The sequence below is a fragment of the Cynocephalus volans genome, chromosome 10, assembly GCF_027409185.1.
Source record: "Cynocephalus volans isolate mCynVol1 chromosome 10, mCynVol1.pri, whole genome shotgun sequence".
In the NCBI taxonomy this organism is placed as follows: domain Eukaryota; kingdom Metazoa; phylum Chordata; class Mammalia; order Dermoptera; family Cynocephalidae; genus Cynocephalus; species Cynocephalus volans.
In genome coordinates, this window is record NC_084469.1 from 86,398,976 (window position 1) to 86,415,899 (window position 16,924).

General features: G+C 43.7%; 1 protein-coding gene across 1 annotated transcript in view; it reads left to right on the forward strand.

Moving 5' to 3' along the window:
- Window positions 1-12,850, forward strand: part of ZNF536 (zinc finger protein 536) — a 227,704-nt gene extending 214,854 nt beyond the window's left edge. The window contains exon 4 of the mRNA XM_063108880.1: window positions 12,606-12,850. Coding sequence (XP_062964950.1) covers window positions 12,606-12,850 — 245 coding nt within the window. The remainder of the gene's footprint in view (window positions 1-12,605) is intronic.
- Window positions 12,851-16,924: the final 4,074 nt, after the last annotated feature.

The following is a 16,924-nucleotide window of genomic DNA, read 5'->3' on the forward strand; positions in this document are numbered from 1 at the left end:
AGGGCCATTCCAGTCCCACACAGAAAGCTGCAAGATTGAGGGAGAGTGGGGAGGGGAGGGTGTGGTTCCTGGAGCTGTGATGGGGAGATTGAGCTTTGCTGCAGGTAACAGAGGGAAATGCAAAGCCATCCAGTGAGCCAAGGCGCACCTGGAAATGGCCCAGCTCTTGAGTACCCTCCATGAATGTGGAGAACCAGGAGAAGAGTGTGGCAGCTGGGACCCAAGCTACTCAGTGGCCTCCTGGAGCTCAGAGCACTTGGATTTTCCTGGTGAGGAAAACAACAGGGCAGGGCAGGGCATTCCAGGTATGGAGCCCAGCCTAGAGAGGGGCAGCATGCGGGAGAGGGTTCTGCAGCCTCACCTGTTAGAAAATGTGACCTGCAGTGTGACCAAGTAGAGTGGATGAGCCAGGTGGAAGGGAACAAATCAGAATATGTGTGCTCCTCATGAGCCCAGAAGCTGAGACAAACCTGTTCAAGGTCAGGCTGCCTGGTCAGGGCCTGCTTTCCCATCCTCCACCCTGGGTTGTCGCCGGGCTCTTGGGACAGTGAGAACATGGCCAGGCAGACGAGGCCACCACCCTAGGGAGGGACCAAGTCCTTTGGAAGCAGCTGCTCAAGGGGGACAACTTCTGCCTCCTTCCTTATCTAGCCCCTATGATTTGCAGAGCCCACAGGAGGACAGGAGTTTCCAGCCTCCTAGAGGGAAAGGAGAGACCCACCAAGCCCACATCACAGGAAGCCATTAGTGAGCAGTGCCTGACAGGACATAATTAAGTGCCTAATTGCGTGGTGCCTCAGATAAGTGGAGCTCTGTGGACTGGGTCCTGAGAAAGCCTTCAAGGAGGAGATGGGGCTTTGGTGGGTCTCATTAGAAGATTGGGGCTGAAGGTGGGCAAATCTCTAGTAGGAATGGCAATATGTATTAGGGAAGAAGGGGTTGCAAGTTGGAAAGCCAGGGTAAGGAGGCAAGAAATTAGGGAGAAACAGAGTGGGAGAAATAGGGAGCTACGGAAGGTTAGAGAGGAAGGGTGGGTACAAGTACAGGCAGGATTTGGGGACTGGCTTGGTATGTACGGCCTGGCCTTCTCCTGCCCCAACAGTCCTCACTATTATTCTGGGGTGGACTGTAGGCCCAGTGGATTTGATGGTGCCCAGAAGTGTGTTTAGTGGGATAGGGCTGGCTATTGCTGCTTCTGCGAAATTCTTTGCAGACTTATATCCCATCTTGTTGCCACAGGGACTCAAATAACTGTATGTAGCCCAGTATTCTTAAGGAGGGAAGATATGGATATTACAAGTATGCATAGTAGGTGCTGTATTGCCTAATTTTAGACTCCCTCTAATTTTTGCCATCTCTGAATACCAACTTAATAATTTTACTTAATATTTAAAAGTTAATAAGTTTATTAAACACTTTAAAAGAAAACAAACCCCATAGCTTTGTTGTAGCAATAATAGCCAAATCCGATTCACTAATTCTTTTCTATGTCTGTTAATCTAAAAGGTGGTCAGCTTGGTTCCATTTAAATTGCCTCTTGGAGGATAGTGTTCCAAACATCTGCCCCGTGATCCCCGGAAATGTTGGGAGACAGAAGAGAGTTTTTGGAGGGTGAGGTGGGCCGCCAGCCCCTCTGTTCCCAGTTCATTGAGGCTGGTGCCCTCTCTCTTTGGTCTCTCCCAGCATTCCTTTCAGGATTAAATGCACTCTCCCAGAGACAAACTCTGGGTGTCATTAGACTATTATTAAATTACACATTTAAAAATCTTCAAAAAAGGAAAGTAAGTTCATCGACCCTTTGAAGGTTATTTAATGATAAACATAAATGCTTTCATAAAATCCGGGGAATGATTTAAGATCCTGGATCAATAGTTGCTGCTGTTGAGAGCACAGCAGCCGGCTTGCCTGACCACCCAGGCAGGCTGGTGGCTCCAGTGATCACAAGCTGCCTGGGCAAACAAATGAACACAATTTAAGGCAGAATCTGCATGATGGGGCCAGGGCTTGGGAATGAAGTTGCTGAGGAAGGGAGCCACCTTGAGGCCTGAGGCCAGGCTGGAGGAAGGGCAGGATCGCCCTGAGGTCTGCATTTCCCAGGAGGTTCTGGACTGTGGTGTGAGGTGGAGTAGGGGATGAGCTGGGGGGCTCTAGGAGATTCTCCACACCCAGCCAGAGGCCGTTCTCTGCAGACACACTCCTGGAATCCAGCTTCATCATTCTCTTAGTAACTGAGCTTAAACCTCAATCTGCAGGGAGGCAGGACACAGTGGGTTGAACTCCAGCTGCAGGCCAGAGGGACCTAGTGCAGCAGCTGGCTCTGCCTTCCTCTGGCTTCATGGCTCTGGACAAACGCACAGCCTCCAGCCTTGGTATCCTCATCTGGCAGGTGGAGATCCTAACACCTGACTTCAGCATTGTCAGAGGAACCAAGACCTACGTAGATCATCTAAAATTTGAGGTTACCACACCATAGGCACTCAACTGAGGGAGCATTTTAATACTTATAACTCTAGCAAGAGTTTATTTAACTCTTTCTATGTGCCACACATTGTGCTAAACATTTCACAGGTCTTACCTCATGCAATCCTTACAACAACTCCATTACGGAGCTATTAGTATGATGCCCATTTTACAGATGAACAAACTGAGGCTGAGAAGAGACGGTTAAATAGCTGACCCAAGAGCCCACACAACCCATAAGAGACAGAAAAGATTTGAGTCCTAGGGTCTGACTTGACAGCCCAGTCTTCACCACCGTGCTTACCTAATGAAAGTGCTGTCTTCTACCAAGAAGGACTGTGGTTATTTCTTAAACCCTGCTGTGCTGCCTCCCCTGCTCCTTTGGCTGCAGGCCCCCCTAAAGTTTTCAGTGTCACCAGGAGAAGTTAAGTGTCACTTGCTTGTCTCTCAGACATTGGGACCACATTCTTAGCTGTGGCCATCTCCTGATGTGGGGTGTTGGGTTCTCCCTGTTCTGAAAACCAGTCAAATTCACTTTTTGAGAAACTTTTTAAAAATCATTTTAGTATAGATTTAGATTTACAAAATTGCGTAGATACTACACAGAATTCCCATAAATCTTAAAGCCATTTTCCCTATTACTAACATCTTACATTAGTAGAGTAACTTTGCCACAATTAATGAACTGATATTGATACATTATTATTAAGTAAAGTCTATATTTTATTCATATTTCCTTAGTTTTTACCTAATGTCCTTTTTCTGTTCCAGGATTCTATCCAGGATACCATATCATATTCGTTGGCATGTCTCCCTTCGACTCCTCATGGCTGTGACAGTTTCTCAGACTTCTCTTGTTTTTGACGACCTTGACAGTTTTGAGGAGTATTTTATAGAATGTCCCTCAATTGCAATTTCTCATGTTTAGACTGGGGTTATGGATTTTGGGAAGGGAGACCACAGAGGTAAATTGCCGTTCTCATCCTGTCAAATCCACGGTACTATCAACATGACCTTGAGCACCTGGTTGTGGTAGTGTTTGTCAGGTTTCTCCACTGTAAAGTTATCTTTGGAAGGAAGTCACTATGCACAGCCCACATCTAAGGAGTGGGAGTTATTCTCCACCTCCTTGAGGGGGGAGTATCTACAAAAACTATTTGGAATGCATGAGACATTTGTCTGTTCTTCCCCATGTATTTATTAATTCAGTCATTTACGTCAGTATGACTCGTGGATACAGTATTTATTTTATATGTTAGGTTATAATCCAATACTATGCTATTTTACTTTGCTGCTCAAATTGCTCCAGCTTTGGGCATCGGGGGCTCTTTCAGCTGGCTCAGTGCTGCTTTGGCATGCCCCATACTTCTAGCAATGTGTGCTGTTTTTTGAGCAATTCCTTATTTTCTGGCACAAAATCCTCCAGGTCTCTCTTGTATATTTCCTGCCCCAGCCCTAGATTCAGCCATTTCTGCAAGGAGCCCGTTTCTTTTTCTTTCTTTCTTTCTTTTTTTTGAGAATGGTGTTAGAAACCAATGTCATCACTTCTAGGCTCTCTCAGCTGACAGACAAGGAAATATATGCATGTGTAGTAACCCCTCAACATACACATATCTATATTATATATATTAAGCTAAACATGAGCTCACACAGATGTCTCCAATCCATTACCACATGGATCAAAATTCACTTTTAAAATGAGTACGTTTTGGGGGGTAGCCTTTTAAATGAAAACCCAAATCACAAGAAATTTAAAACCTAAAATTATTTGTACTAAGGATATTTCAAAGTGTTTTAGCATTTTTGATTAGATGGATGAATATTTTTTTAAAAACCGAAAACATAAATTATATACCTGATTGGAACCATTCTTGCCTATTTGGAATCATGGAAATAATAAAAAAAAAAGAGTGTAATATGTACAACTAGAAAATGGCTCTTTCTGCAGGCCCCGTGTGTGTTTATGTATATTTTACCAACCTCCTTGCCTTTTATTGAGCCGCTTGCATCTGAAGAATAGCCAGGGGTCCTGGGCCAGGAACTTCCCAGTCTGCAGCTTCAGGGTCAAAGCCATGAACACTCAAAGGGAGCAGGAGGTGAAGGCTGGGGGTTTCAGGGACCTCAGGTGGAGACCAGATCACCACCCTGAAGGCCTGACCTGTTCTTGAACCTCCTGCTACCATCATGCCTGGTGGATTTCTCCCAGGCAGGTGAGGTCCTGCTCTGGGGAGCCAGATTTCTAACATATCCAACTGGCCCTATAGGTGAAGCCATTTTCTTACCTACCAGCAAGCAATTTGCAAATGGCCTGAATTTCAGGAAGTCCAGTGGGCTCTGGCTGGGGTGCAATGGGGAAATGGTTTTGTCAGGGAGCCCTCTCTTGGTGCCACTCCCTGTGTGTGGCAGCTGCCTCTAAGAGCTTCTTCTCTCCACTTCATCACCTGCTCCCTTCAGAAGACAGCATCAGAAAAAGTGGATGCAGGACACCTTCTGAGGTAGCTTAGAAATACTCCACAATCCCATGCTTCAAAGAGAATACCTCATGTGTTCAATGCCAGACTTTAATAGGATTCTGGGAGCCACCATGGTTAGAAGCAATATCACACACACATGTACACACCCCTTCGGGGTGTTCACGGACTACCTCCTGGAGCATTTTTGCTCCTGCTCAAAGATACCCCTTTCTAGAGAATCTTCTGGCAAGCGAGATGCAGGCAGTGGCAGGAGGGGGTGGAGCGATGAATATCTGTTTAGAGACAAGCTAAGGTTGAATTCCTGATCAGAAGCCAGTCAACTGTATACATCTGACTTTGGACAATCATTTAATATCCCGGCCCAGGCTTTCATATCTGTAAAATGGGAAGTCGTCTCTCTGCCATGTCTCCCTGCTGACAGTTGTGAAGACCAGTGGAGGCAACTCCTGTTAATGTGCTTTGATGAGTGGTGGTCAGAGCGTTTTCACCCACAGCCATTCTCACCACCCCAGGACTAAACAGCAGAGGCCGCCCGCCTACCCTCTCCCCACTCTGTCATCTGCTGCCCCACACCTGGGCTGAAGCCATTCTTTTGGAAAGTCCAGAAGCCCCATAGATGCAGCCCCGTCTCTTTCACAAAAACAGCTGCCTACAAGTGTGGGCCTGTAATTAATGGATGGTCCCCCCAAGGGCAGGCATTTTCCTCTCCCCCTTAGGTACAGGGAAAGAGCAGATATTTCCATCGTAGCAAGTAAGAAAAATATCTCATTTCCCCTTTTTTGCTATAAACAATGTACGACTTGCTTTCTCCTTCCTCCTCTTGACCCTCCACACTGTATACATATTTATATATTATTCATAGTGGATTAAAAATGAATGTGCTCTTTACCACGGCTCTACGGTGCAGTGACAATACAAATTAACGTATGATGTACTTACTTTTCGCATGGCAGTGATGGGAAATGTTGATGGCCTCAAAGTGAGAGGTGGAGAGAGGGGAGTGTGGTGGGGTGGGTGGTTGGGGGGGCACCCATCTGGCCAAACTGTCTGGGCTTGGGGCTCTGGCTACAGACAGACAGGGATGGGGGTATTCTGGGCAGCTGCATTGTTGTAGTGCTGGAAAGGCTTTCCCACTTCTCCCACAGAATGAAGTCCAGGAGATCCCATGGGTCTGGCTGAGTTTCTCCTCCACCACACTGACCTGCTCCTAGGACACTGCACCAACCCCATGCTTCCTGTCTCTGGGCTTGCCCTTTCCCTCCTTCTCCTGACTGCCTCTCTCATTCATTCATTCCTTTACTTGAAAAAATACATGATGGATACATGTCATGTGCCAAGTGAGCTCTAGGTAGTGAGTAACAGCAATCATCGAAATAATAATAATAATCATAAAATAAAACTAAAAGCCCACTCCTTGCCCCTGAGAAGTTGCCGACAGTCTGCCTAGTGGGGAAGCCAGCCGTGATTGTTTAAGCTACTGTTATTGGAAGCCGTACAGAGGAAGAGAAGGATTTGCTATGATGCATCTCCCAGACATCACGGCAGGTCTGGGGGAATCAGGAAGGCCTTCCTGAGGCAGAGGCTGCTGCACTGAGGGCTGAAGGAAGACACTGTGGTCATTAGATGAGAACTCCAGACTGAGGGAATGAGGAAGGACTGAGCAAAGGTCCCAATGCAGGAAAGAGCATGAAGCATTTAGAGAACAGAGAAAAGTCCTATGTGTCAGAGGGTCAGCAAACTGCAGGGGCTTTGAGGGAGAGGACGATGGAGGGATGTTCAGGGGCTCATATTCCTTCTGGCTGGGCTCTTGGAACTCTGGATCACCTCTGCATAACACAAGCTGCATTGCCTCAAAGTGCTGTTGTAGACAAACCCCTTCACCAGACCTAGCCTTGTCCTCTAAAATGGGCAGTTTCTTCCAGCAAGAGGCCTGACCCACGGCAATCCCAGCCCATGTTTGTAGAACTTCATCCCGGTAAAAGAGCAACTGTTAACAACTTGTTCCTTTGGACTATGAAGGTCTGCTGGCTTCCCAGAGCCTTCATTCAGAGGTCAATGCTCCAAGGAAAGACAATCTCTTAAGCTTTAACCAAACCGCCCGAGGCAGGCTCGCACCAAACAGTGGCACATGAAGCACTCTTTGAATGAGTACTTCTGACAAAGAACAAAGCAGAGCCTCCCTGACTGAGCTTAGGTAAACAAGACGACATCAGTGAAAGCAGCAACCACAACGATGACAAACAGCTGACATCTGTATAGCTCTTTATCACGTACAAACGCATCACGCTACCTCATGTGATCCTCACAACATTCCTGTGGTGGAGGTATTAGTATTATTTCCTCATCTGCAAGGTGTGGAAACAGAAGTCTTGAGAGATCGAGGTCCTTGCTCAAGGTCAGATGGAGAGGAGGCTGCAGGTGAGGGTGCTAAGCGACTTCATGGGGTTGGTACCCCATGAAGGAGGAAGCAATGGTTTGAACCCAAGCTCCTCGTTGGACCTAACATGGTGCCCTGCCAAGGAAGAGGACACCAGAAAGCAAAGCAAAGATGCCAGACGAAAAGAGCTGGGTATCTTCTTATTTGGCCAGAGACCATCTCTAGATGTGGTGCTTCTAGGTGTAGTTAGTCTTGGGAGGGACCATAGCACTGATGCTCTCCTCCAGTGGGGAATGGATGGGAGTGGGTGTCCTATTCTCTTAAATTCAAACACCACAAAAGGTTGTTGGACCCAACTCGGTCTTAAAGCTTCTTCTGCTTCTAAGAAATTGATAAACATTAGCATCTTCCTTTCTTCCTATAGACCCGGATGAATCACAAACTCCATCTCCAGTCTTCTAAGATGACACGTGCAGCATGGCTGGTCTTCCTTCTCATTAAAATGAGATGAATAGAAATTTTCAGGCCATCAAGAGGCTGCCCTGTCACCTTGAGGGCTGCAGTGGCTTCTCCTCTGGAGACGGGATGACCTACCTCCAATAGAGATCTGATTTCCTCTGAACTCCACAGCCACCTCATCAGGAGGGTCAGAAAGCTCCCAGCGGATTTCCGTGGGCCCCTCTTGCTTCCTCTGTCCTCAGGAGAGTCATTTCTGTCCCCCATCTTTGAAACCCACAGCAAAATATTCAGTGGAGCTTTCTGTGTTGGGGTTTGTTCTGAGGGGCTTGCTGATCTTCTCTGACCCAAAGTCAACAGACCTCGACACCCTTGTGTTTGTGCCAGTATCAGGTGGACAAATGGTATAGAGAAATTTTTGAAACTTTTCATCCAGATTTAGCTAGACTCAGAAGTGTGTCAAGTATCAAGTCAGTGTCAAGGATCCAAAAGTGCTTTGCATCACGACAGCTTTCTGTTTGGGAATAAATGCTCCCATCACCAAAGGATCAGCCTTTCACTTAAATTTGATTCTCAGGAGAACATAATGCCTGTTTCTGGACTCATCACGGCTTATCCCAGGCATCTTCCTTTAGGGTGGACCCTTCATTTCTTCATAAAACTTTCTTCCACATCAGTGTCTTGGGAACCATTCAACAAATTACTCTGTGTGCGTGTATAAATAATATTATGTATATAACAAAATGCATTGTAACTACATATAACATATCGTGTGTGTGTGTGTTTGTGTATGTGATCCTATAAAAACACATCATAATCATAGTCCTTGTAAGGACTGTAGAGAATTAGGGAATCTGAGTACTTTATATCCATTAGTCATTTGTTCTAAAGTCAAACCTTCCTAGTTTGCTGTAGCTTAATTTTCTCATCTGTACAGTGGGACTATCACTCCTTGGCAAGACTGTCATAAAGTTCAAATATGAGGGTAAACATGCAAAAATGTTTGTGAAGAACTATGGAATCTAGGCCTTCAGGGCCTTTAGATATTACTGCTATAATCTACGAAGCTTCTATTTACAAGGTATATTGCAAGATCAGAATTTATTATTATTCCAGTACTGTATAGACTTCCTTCAACAAATGTACACATGCATAGCTTTAGATGCATTTACATGAATTTCCATCTCACCTAACTTAAAATGAAACCAGTTGAGTGATAATGTTTTGACCAATAAAGTATCTAGATCTGCCAGAATTACTATATATCTTGAACAAGAAATAGAGCTTCAGAATATAACCACAGGATAAAATCATGATTAACATTTTAAAATCGATTGGTGGGAAAGATGTACTAAGTGCTTTTATACCAAGTTGGCCAATTCAAAAAGTCTTCTGTGGCAAATAAGATGAAATCTGAGGTTCTCCATTTAGTTTTCTAAGATGCATGTTGCATGGCTCCTGTGGCAATACTATTCGTAGAGAGGGTAGCTTCCAAAGGTTGTAGCATAGACTCCATACATAAACTTATTATTCAGTAACGACTATAGAGAATGCAACAAATAGCTTGGCTGATGAACAAAACCAGTTGAAGAATGGAAGAACCAAGGTGATACTGGTGAACTGTGTAGATTAATGAATAATATCATGGTTTGGTCATTTTGTTTCATATTTCTACAAGTCTTTTTGGATCATGGTACCAAGGGTTTTGGTTTTATTTAATGTTTATTTACTTATCTTTTTGAAGTTCTTAACTCCAAAGACTTGTCATACCATGGTGATATTCTCCATCAAAAATGATTGCCATATAATAAATAAATTGATGACTTAGCTCCAGCTTTATCTGAGCCATAGTCACTAGGATAGTGTCCACCCCTTGTCGGTGAGCTGCCACAGAGCTGCCCTTGGTGGGAACACAGAAAATACAGTCTGTTTCTGAGATGCTTTGGACAAAACTTTAAAAATGTTTCTCAGGTTTCCTGGTGTCTTAGCTATTTCCCTGGGTTCTTCGAGATGATCTTCAGGTGGCTCTTAGGCCTCCAACTACAAATTGGGCCTGCCTTTCTCCTGCTCAACAGTGTCCCTTTCAGAATGCCTCAAACTCTTTCACTGAGCACTGGACATGGCTTATTGTCCACAGGGATGATAATGTCATGAGTTAGGTGGTTGAGTCATGGAGCTTGATGTTATCTCTAAGTTCCTTGGCCAAATGAATCTGCTTGAAACTCACTGATGCCAGGCTGAGCCCTCACTTAGATTCACCATCATGGTAGGGAGGAGTGGGCATGGCTTTTCTTATACCATTGTCACTGCAATCTATGCCTGAACTCCAAGGTGATGAAGAACAAGGACCATTTACATTATTCATATAATCCTTAATCCACATTAGAAATATGAGTCTCAGTTGTCCTTCCCCACCCAACCCAGGGCCTTCCCTGTCGTCCATGGGAGAGGTGGCCAAGCCATCAGGGTGGAGCAGAGTGGCAGGAAGGCAGGAGGAGAACTGTGCTGGTGAATCCTTTTCTTACCTGGCAATCACAGTGCAGGTCCCCGGCTGCTGATTTTCTGTGCTCTGCTTGCTTTGTCAGGCCATCAGGCAGGGCCACTGGCAGGTGCACCATTCATGTGCTTCATTTTGTTCTTAACTCCAAAGTCCATGGACTCGCAAATTGGCTTTTGATAGTGAAAAAGCTGATCAAATTCAGCCTTGTGTTAGGTACAACAGTAGAAACAAAGAAGCAGAAACCCTACCAAATATTTATAATTCCTTCAAAAAAAAGGGAAAAAGAAAAAAGGGCAGGGTGAAGCAGTAAAATAATAAATAGTTCATGCCTGCTCACTTTGGGCCAGGTACTAGTCTTGGCACCCATGATGTTGAGATGATTATGGCTCCTGCCTCAGGAACTTACAGCCTCTCAGGGGAACCAGTCCATACAATAGCCCACAAAGAGGCATCTGCTGGGCAGAGCCTTGACAAAGGAGTTTAGGTCTGCAGTGATGAAGTGGCATTTCAGGGAGAGGGTAGCACAAGCAAGGGCATGGAGACCCTGCAGAATGAAGGCTACTTGCAGAGTCCATCTAATGTTCGGTTTTGTGTGGGTAAAGAGGGGGATGCTTTAGAGGAGACTGGGGAGGCATTGGGATTGAGCCAGGAAAGATTTGATTATTCCTTAGGCAGTAGGTGGCCATCAAAGCTTTGGGGCAAAGAAATCACATCACAGGCTGAGCTTCTGCTTCAGGCATTCACTCTGCTTTCCTGAGTAGGACGGCCTGGAAGTGGGAACAGTGGACACATGAAGGCCCTTCTGCAAACTGCCATGTTCATAGTCTAGGCAAGGGTTGAAATGCATTGGACCAGGCTCTGAGGGGGAATTGGAAAGAGGAAGACTCAACAGGTAGAATGGATTGGTCCTGGAGACCAGCTGGCTATGAGGGAAGAAGGAGACGGGGAACTCCAGAAGCCCATTAAGAAATAGGAAGAGTCTAGCATTGGGAGCAAGTTGGTGGGAAAGTGATCTTCATCTTCCAACGTTTGGTTGGTCTCTTGTTTTTCAGGAGCAAAACTGTTTTGCTAAGTAGATGCCTAGGACTGCTATTACTGCTCTAGAAAAAGTGCTGAGTTTGCTGTTTAGTTGTTTTCTGGGGTAAATGGTCCGGTCCATTTATTTACTTGTTTATTTTTCTGAGCAAATGAAACCCAGCTGCGGGCCTTGACCTCTCAGGGTGCTGGGTGGGCAGCACTCACGAGCTTCCAGGAATGGCACATCAACAGCTTCCCAGAAGCAGAGGAATGCAATTGCACCATTAGAACATCCCAAACCAGATGCTTTTCCAGTTCCTCAAGATGGCAGAATGTCTGCTGCACATCAGGGCAGATAGATCAAGCTTGGAATATTAGGTGGATTGCCACGAGAATCCATCTTCTGTTCCAAATTACAGCCTTTCTGGGGGAGTTCCATTTCAAAGGTCGCATTACTCGAAATCTAACTTCCTTAAAAGTCATGCTGGCCTTGATTATCTGCTAGTCCTGGTTCCTCCTGCCTTTATACCTTCTCCCCTGAAACGCTTGGAGTCCACACATCGCTCCAGCTTCCAATTCTATGAGCTTAGGCTTAAGTAACACTCTCTCCCACCCCACCTGCAAACATACATCCTATGCCTTGCTTGGTTTTCTCATCAACGAACAGTTACCGGGAGGATAAGAAAGTGAACTGGCTTGCACTGAGACCTGAGTCAGACTCCCAGATGGAGAGATTTATGGTTTTTGTGTAGAGCCAAGATCAGCAAGCTATAGTCTGTGGGCCAAATCCACATGTTGTCTGTTTTTGTACAGCTTGTGAGTTTAGAATTGTTTTTACATTTGTAAAAATAATTGGAGAAAAACCCGTGAGAAGAATAATATTTCATCACACATGAAAATTATGTGAAATTCACATTTCAGTGTCCATAAACAAAGTTATGAATTTCATCAATAAAATGTTGCGGGAAATTTGTTTTCCTTCTTGTTCCATAAGCACCTACATAATATGTTCAATTTTGCCTCTTGGCCTGCAAAGCCTAAAAACTATATATTATCTCCATTGATAGAAAAACTTCCGGGGTTGGGCACTTTCTCTTCTATCCTCTTGAAAGTCTGGATGAAAAACTCTGGCTAGGATAGAAAGATCTCTTAAATCCCCGTGGAGGTGCCTAATGCATTGGCTGCTTTTCTGTCCTTTACTATTTGATTTTTGCAAAGTAATAATAATAATATTGATAACATAGACAATCATGGTCTTTTGAGAGGTGAGGTTGGGGAGGTGTGAACAGCAGCACTGATCAGCCACTTTTTCTGCCCGCAGGTCACAGGCCTTTCCAGTGCCGCTACTGTCCCTACAGTGCCTCTCAGAAGGGGAACCTGAAGACCCACGTCCTCTGCGTCCATCGCATGCCTTTTGACAACAGCCAGTATCCCGACCGCAGGTTCAAGCGCTCCAGAGTTGACTCGGAGGCTTCTGGGAATTTTGAGGAGCCCACAGCTGTCAAGGCAGGGAGCTCGGCAGAGCTCACGGAGGAGGGCGGCAAGGGCCAGGAGGAGAGCCACTGAGCAGACCAACCTGCATATTGCAATATTATTTTACATAGTTTCAAGATTATGCATCTGGTAAAAGAGTTTGCTAACTGCATTCCAAGGGGAAAGAATCACCTACAACCCCCCCCACTAGTGTATAGAACATTTAAAAAATTTTAAAAGATATCTATATATATATTAAAAAAAAAATCCCCCAGCCCTTGAAAATGGCTGCTAAACTGTTACCCGGCAACAAGTACTTACAGAACAATGCAGGTGGGAGAAAAGTGATTTCAAAAATGCTTGGTGCCCTCCACGCTGCAGAAAGCTGGGGGCCCTTCCAACTCAAAAGTCTTCTTTGTCCAAAAATAATGCTCTTAACTGAAAAACGATACCATCTAAATGATTTAGTGTTGCCTTGAAGATGGAGGGGCTGTGTTTTCGTTGTTGAAAACACCTCTATAATCTGACACCAGCTGCTGTCATTTGCCTAGCACCCTAATGAGATGTGTTGGGAGGCAGCTGCGGTGCCAGTCAGACTGGAGCGGTCACTGCAGAGAAAATCAATTCACGTGGTGTCGTAACTGCACTCTCGGAGAAACCTTAGACGGCCCACAGCCAGCGCCAGGGCTGACCAGCACTGCAGAGGATTGCGATCTTAAATGTGCATTTTTAAAAAATACACAGCCAGATGAATCAATGGTCAGGAAGTGTCTGCAGACAAATGTCCATTGCAGGTTTGATGAGTAATTCCTTTTTTTAGATCAAATTGCATTATTGAGGGAAGTGTTTTGTTCTTGGTTTATTTTGTTTTGTTTTGTTTTTTGTTTTTTAAATTTTTGGATGAAGAACAGTGCTATTAAAAAATATGTAGGGTACATTATATAAAACGCTGTTAGAAAAACTATCCAACCCTATCCATAGAAGGGGCTGGTGAGAAACTGAAATTTAGGTAATAATAGAAAGATTGTTTTTTATTATGATTTTTAAAATTTTACTTGAATGAAGGCTGCACCAGTCCTTATCATCAGATTTTGTTCATGTGTTAGTTTTTATAAGTGTCACAGACATGAAGCAAGATTTTCTTCTCCAGCAAGCTCTTATAAGATAGCTTGTATTAAAATATGAATCTAAACATCCTGCTCTCTATCTCTAATGAAGAAAACTGTTTGAGTTAAAATGTCTGTTTTTGTAAAACAAATGTGTTCTATATTTTTGTAGATTTTAGATTTTCTACTGATTGGATACTCCAAATTTATCAAGTTCTGCACCACACAGAGGGAGCTCTTGAGGGTCAATAATGAAACACTTAACTCAGTTTTTAAAAACGATTTAAGAAGACTAAAGGTTTATTCTTGAATCTGCTAGAATGGTGTAAAAGTTCAGCCTTTTAACATACTTTCTTTGAGTGACATGAAATTGGTGCTGTTGCTTGTGGTGGTAGAGAAGTATTGAAGTATTAACTTCTTCTAAAACAAAATCATTCAGACTTAAAAAAAGAAAAAGTCAATATTTCCTTGCAGGCTGGGAGCACAGAATAAAACCCCAGGGCCTTAAAAACTTCAGCTCTGCCTACAGCAGTTTACAAAACTACTAAACTGCAATCAATGTAAATAAAATTCTTAGTGCTATCCTGAGACCAGAAAGAATCTCAGGCTAATAAGGAATCCGGTTTGCATATGCTGTCAAAAGGGTGTCATCTAACGGAGGTTTCAGTGTAAATGAGGTCGCTGTGCAACGTGGACCCATCTGGCATAGAGCAAGCTGCTTTCTTGTTTTTCTAGTATAGTTCTCACTGCCTTACTTAAATCGAGTTGATAAACTTAATGCAACTGTTTCTATGATCCTAGAGAAAGGACTGAAATGTTATTGAAGACTTTCTGACTGTAGTAAGCTTTAGGATTTTAACTGCACTACTGTGTTTGGTGACTGTGCCGGTCGCTTGCTTTCTGTGTGTTTGCCCCGCCTTTGGTATCTTAGCAAAGAAAAATAAAAAAAGAAAAAAAAAAAAAAAAAAAAAAGAGAGAAAAAAAGTGGAAAAAAAAAATGAGAGCCACATTCCATTTCTAGCACTTTGGGAGCTCTTTCAGTATTCTTTTGTGTCTTCTGGGCATCATCAGATGCAACAGGCAATAATTCTGTTTGTGACACTGGGAACATCCCCTCTTCTTTGTGGTGTGTGTGTGGATTCCATTTTGTCCAGTGCTACCGTCCTTATTTCCCCCTCTGACACAGGCCTTCTCTCCAGAACATTTGTAACTTGTCATACAAACAAGTGACAGCCGCAGTGATGCAGTGTCAGTTTCTGAATGTCATCAGGTTCTCATATCTAAACATGTCAAGTTTTTTCCCTGTAACTTCTGTAGTCTGTGATGCTGGTCATAATACTGTCTACATTCCTACGCAACGAAAAAAAATCTATCTTGGAGGAAATCTGAGGTCAATAGAGTAGAGGATTTTGTTGCTATGCTTGTAACAAGTAGAAAACTTTGTATTTAAAGTTTATTCTTGGTCATTATTTATTATTATAATACATCAGTTGACAGAACTTTATTCTGGTATAGAAAGTATTAAAAGTTGTTTTTTCAGCAATGACTGTTTTCTTTCTGCTGTTAGAATAAAATGTCTTTGAAGCAGTCCAGTTTTATCCAGTGTTTTACGCAATAAAACCTCTACCTCTGGAAAAAAAAAAATCCCACATCTTTTCCTATTCGCTTGTGTTTACTAGGAAGAGGGTAATATATTTTTGCAGGTTTGTCAGACTTTCGCAAGACTTGGTGAAACCCCACTTATAAAAAGCCTTGTGGCATTCTGTAGTACAGATGGTCCTCATGGCCTTGTGCTTTTCAAACTGAATGAATCTGTATGCAACATAAACTCTGTGTGTGTGTGTGCGTGTGTGTGCGTGTGTGTGCACATGCTCACATGCATGTGTGAAGTGTACTTCTTCAAAGGTTTGTAGACATTGGTTTCAGTAAGATAAAACCTATGGAAATACTAATGCTCTTCTTATTACGCTAATTATTTAAGGCACTTAGAGCACTGGGATCTATTATTTTCCTTTACTGGTAGAAAGATTTTTTTTTCCTTAAATCATTAAATGCAAGGAAGTCTTTTACCTCCAAATTATCAGAGGATGATCTGAATTCTTCCTCTAGAAGAGAAGGAAAAGAACAAAGAATAATAAAGTCTATGGTATTAGGGGCTACTGGAAAAGCAGAACTCTGACACTGATTTGAGAGGGTTTGAAGTGTGTGCTCAATACCTGATGCATAGTTTCCTTTTGATTTTTTTTTTTTTGTTTAATTTTCGTCTCAAAAGCAAGCTTGCTGCTGTTCTGGAATATGGAGGACCCACTGAAATGTTGCAGACAAAGGCATCTGCCCACATTTTATAGGAAGTTGTAAGTTCACCATGTTTCTTTCAGGGTGTGAGACTGTTGGTGTCCTTGGGTGGGAGCAGATGACTTGAATGAAATCGTCCTCAGTCCTGGCTGTCCATTATTACAAACATCAAAGGTGAGTTATGAGGTTATAATGGGGGGTCAGAAAGTAAACCCATTGGGATAGAAGACTGAAATGGAGAAGGTCGAATGAGGGGTCAAAAAATAAACCCACTGGGAAAGAAGACTGAAATGGAGATGTTCGAATGAGGTGTCACAGCTTCTACCCAAACCACATATGTAAGGGATCTCAAACCCATAGGAGCCAGGCAAACCCACACAGTGGTGAGGGGAGGAGAGCAGGACTGATGGGGTCTCAGGTAGGCTGAGAGGGTGCACCTCTGACGCGGGATGGCTGTGGAACCCTAGCAGCTGCATATCACAGGATTTTGTATTAGATGTTCCAATTTTTCCATGTTGGCTCAAAATTTGTTTTAAAAAACTATGTAATGAAGGATTGAACAAACTATGGTATATCCACAGAATGGAATATCATTCTGCCATAAAAAGGAACGAAGGACTGAGACATGCTACAACATGCATGAATCTTGAAAACATAAAAAGAAGTCAGTTACAAGAAGCTATATATGAAATGTCCAGCAAATAGGCAGCAAATCCATAGAGACAGAAAGTAGATTAGTGGTTGCCAGGGGCTGAGGGGAGGGGGA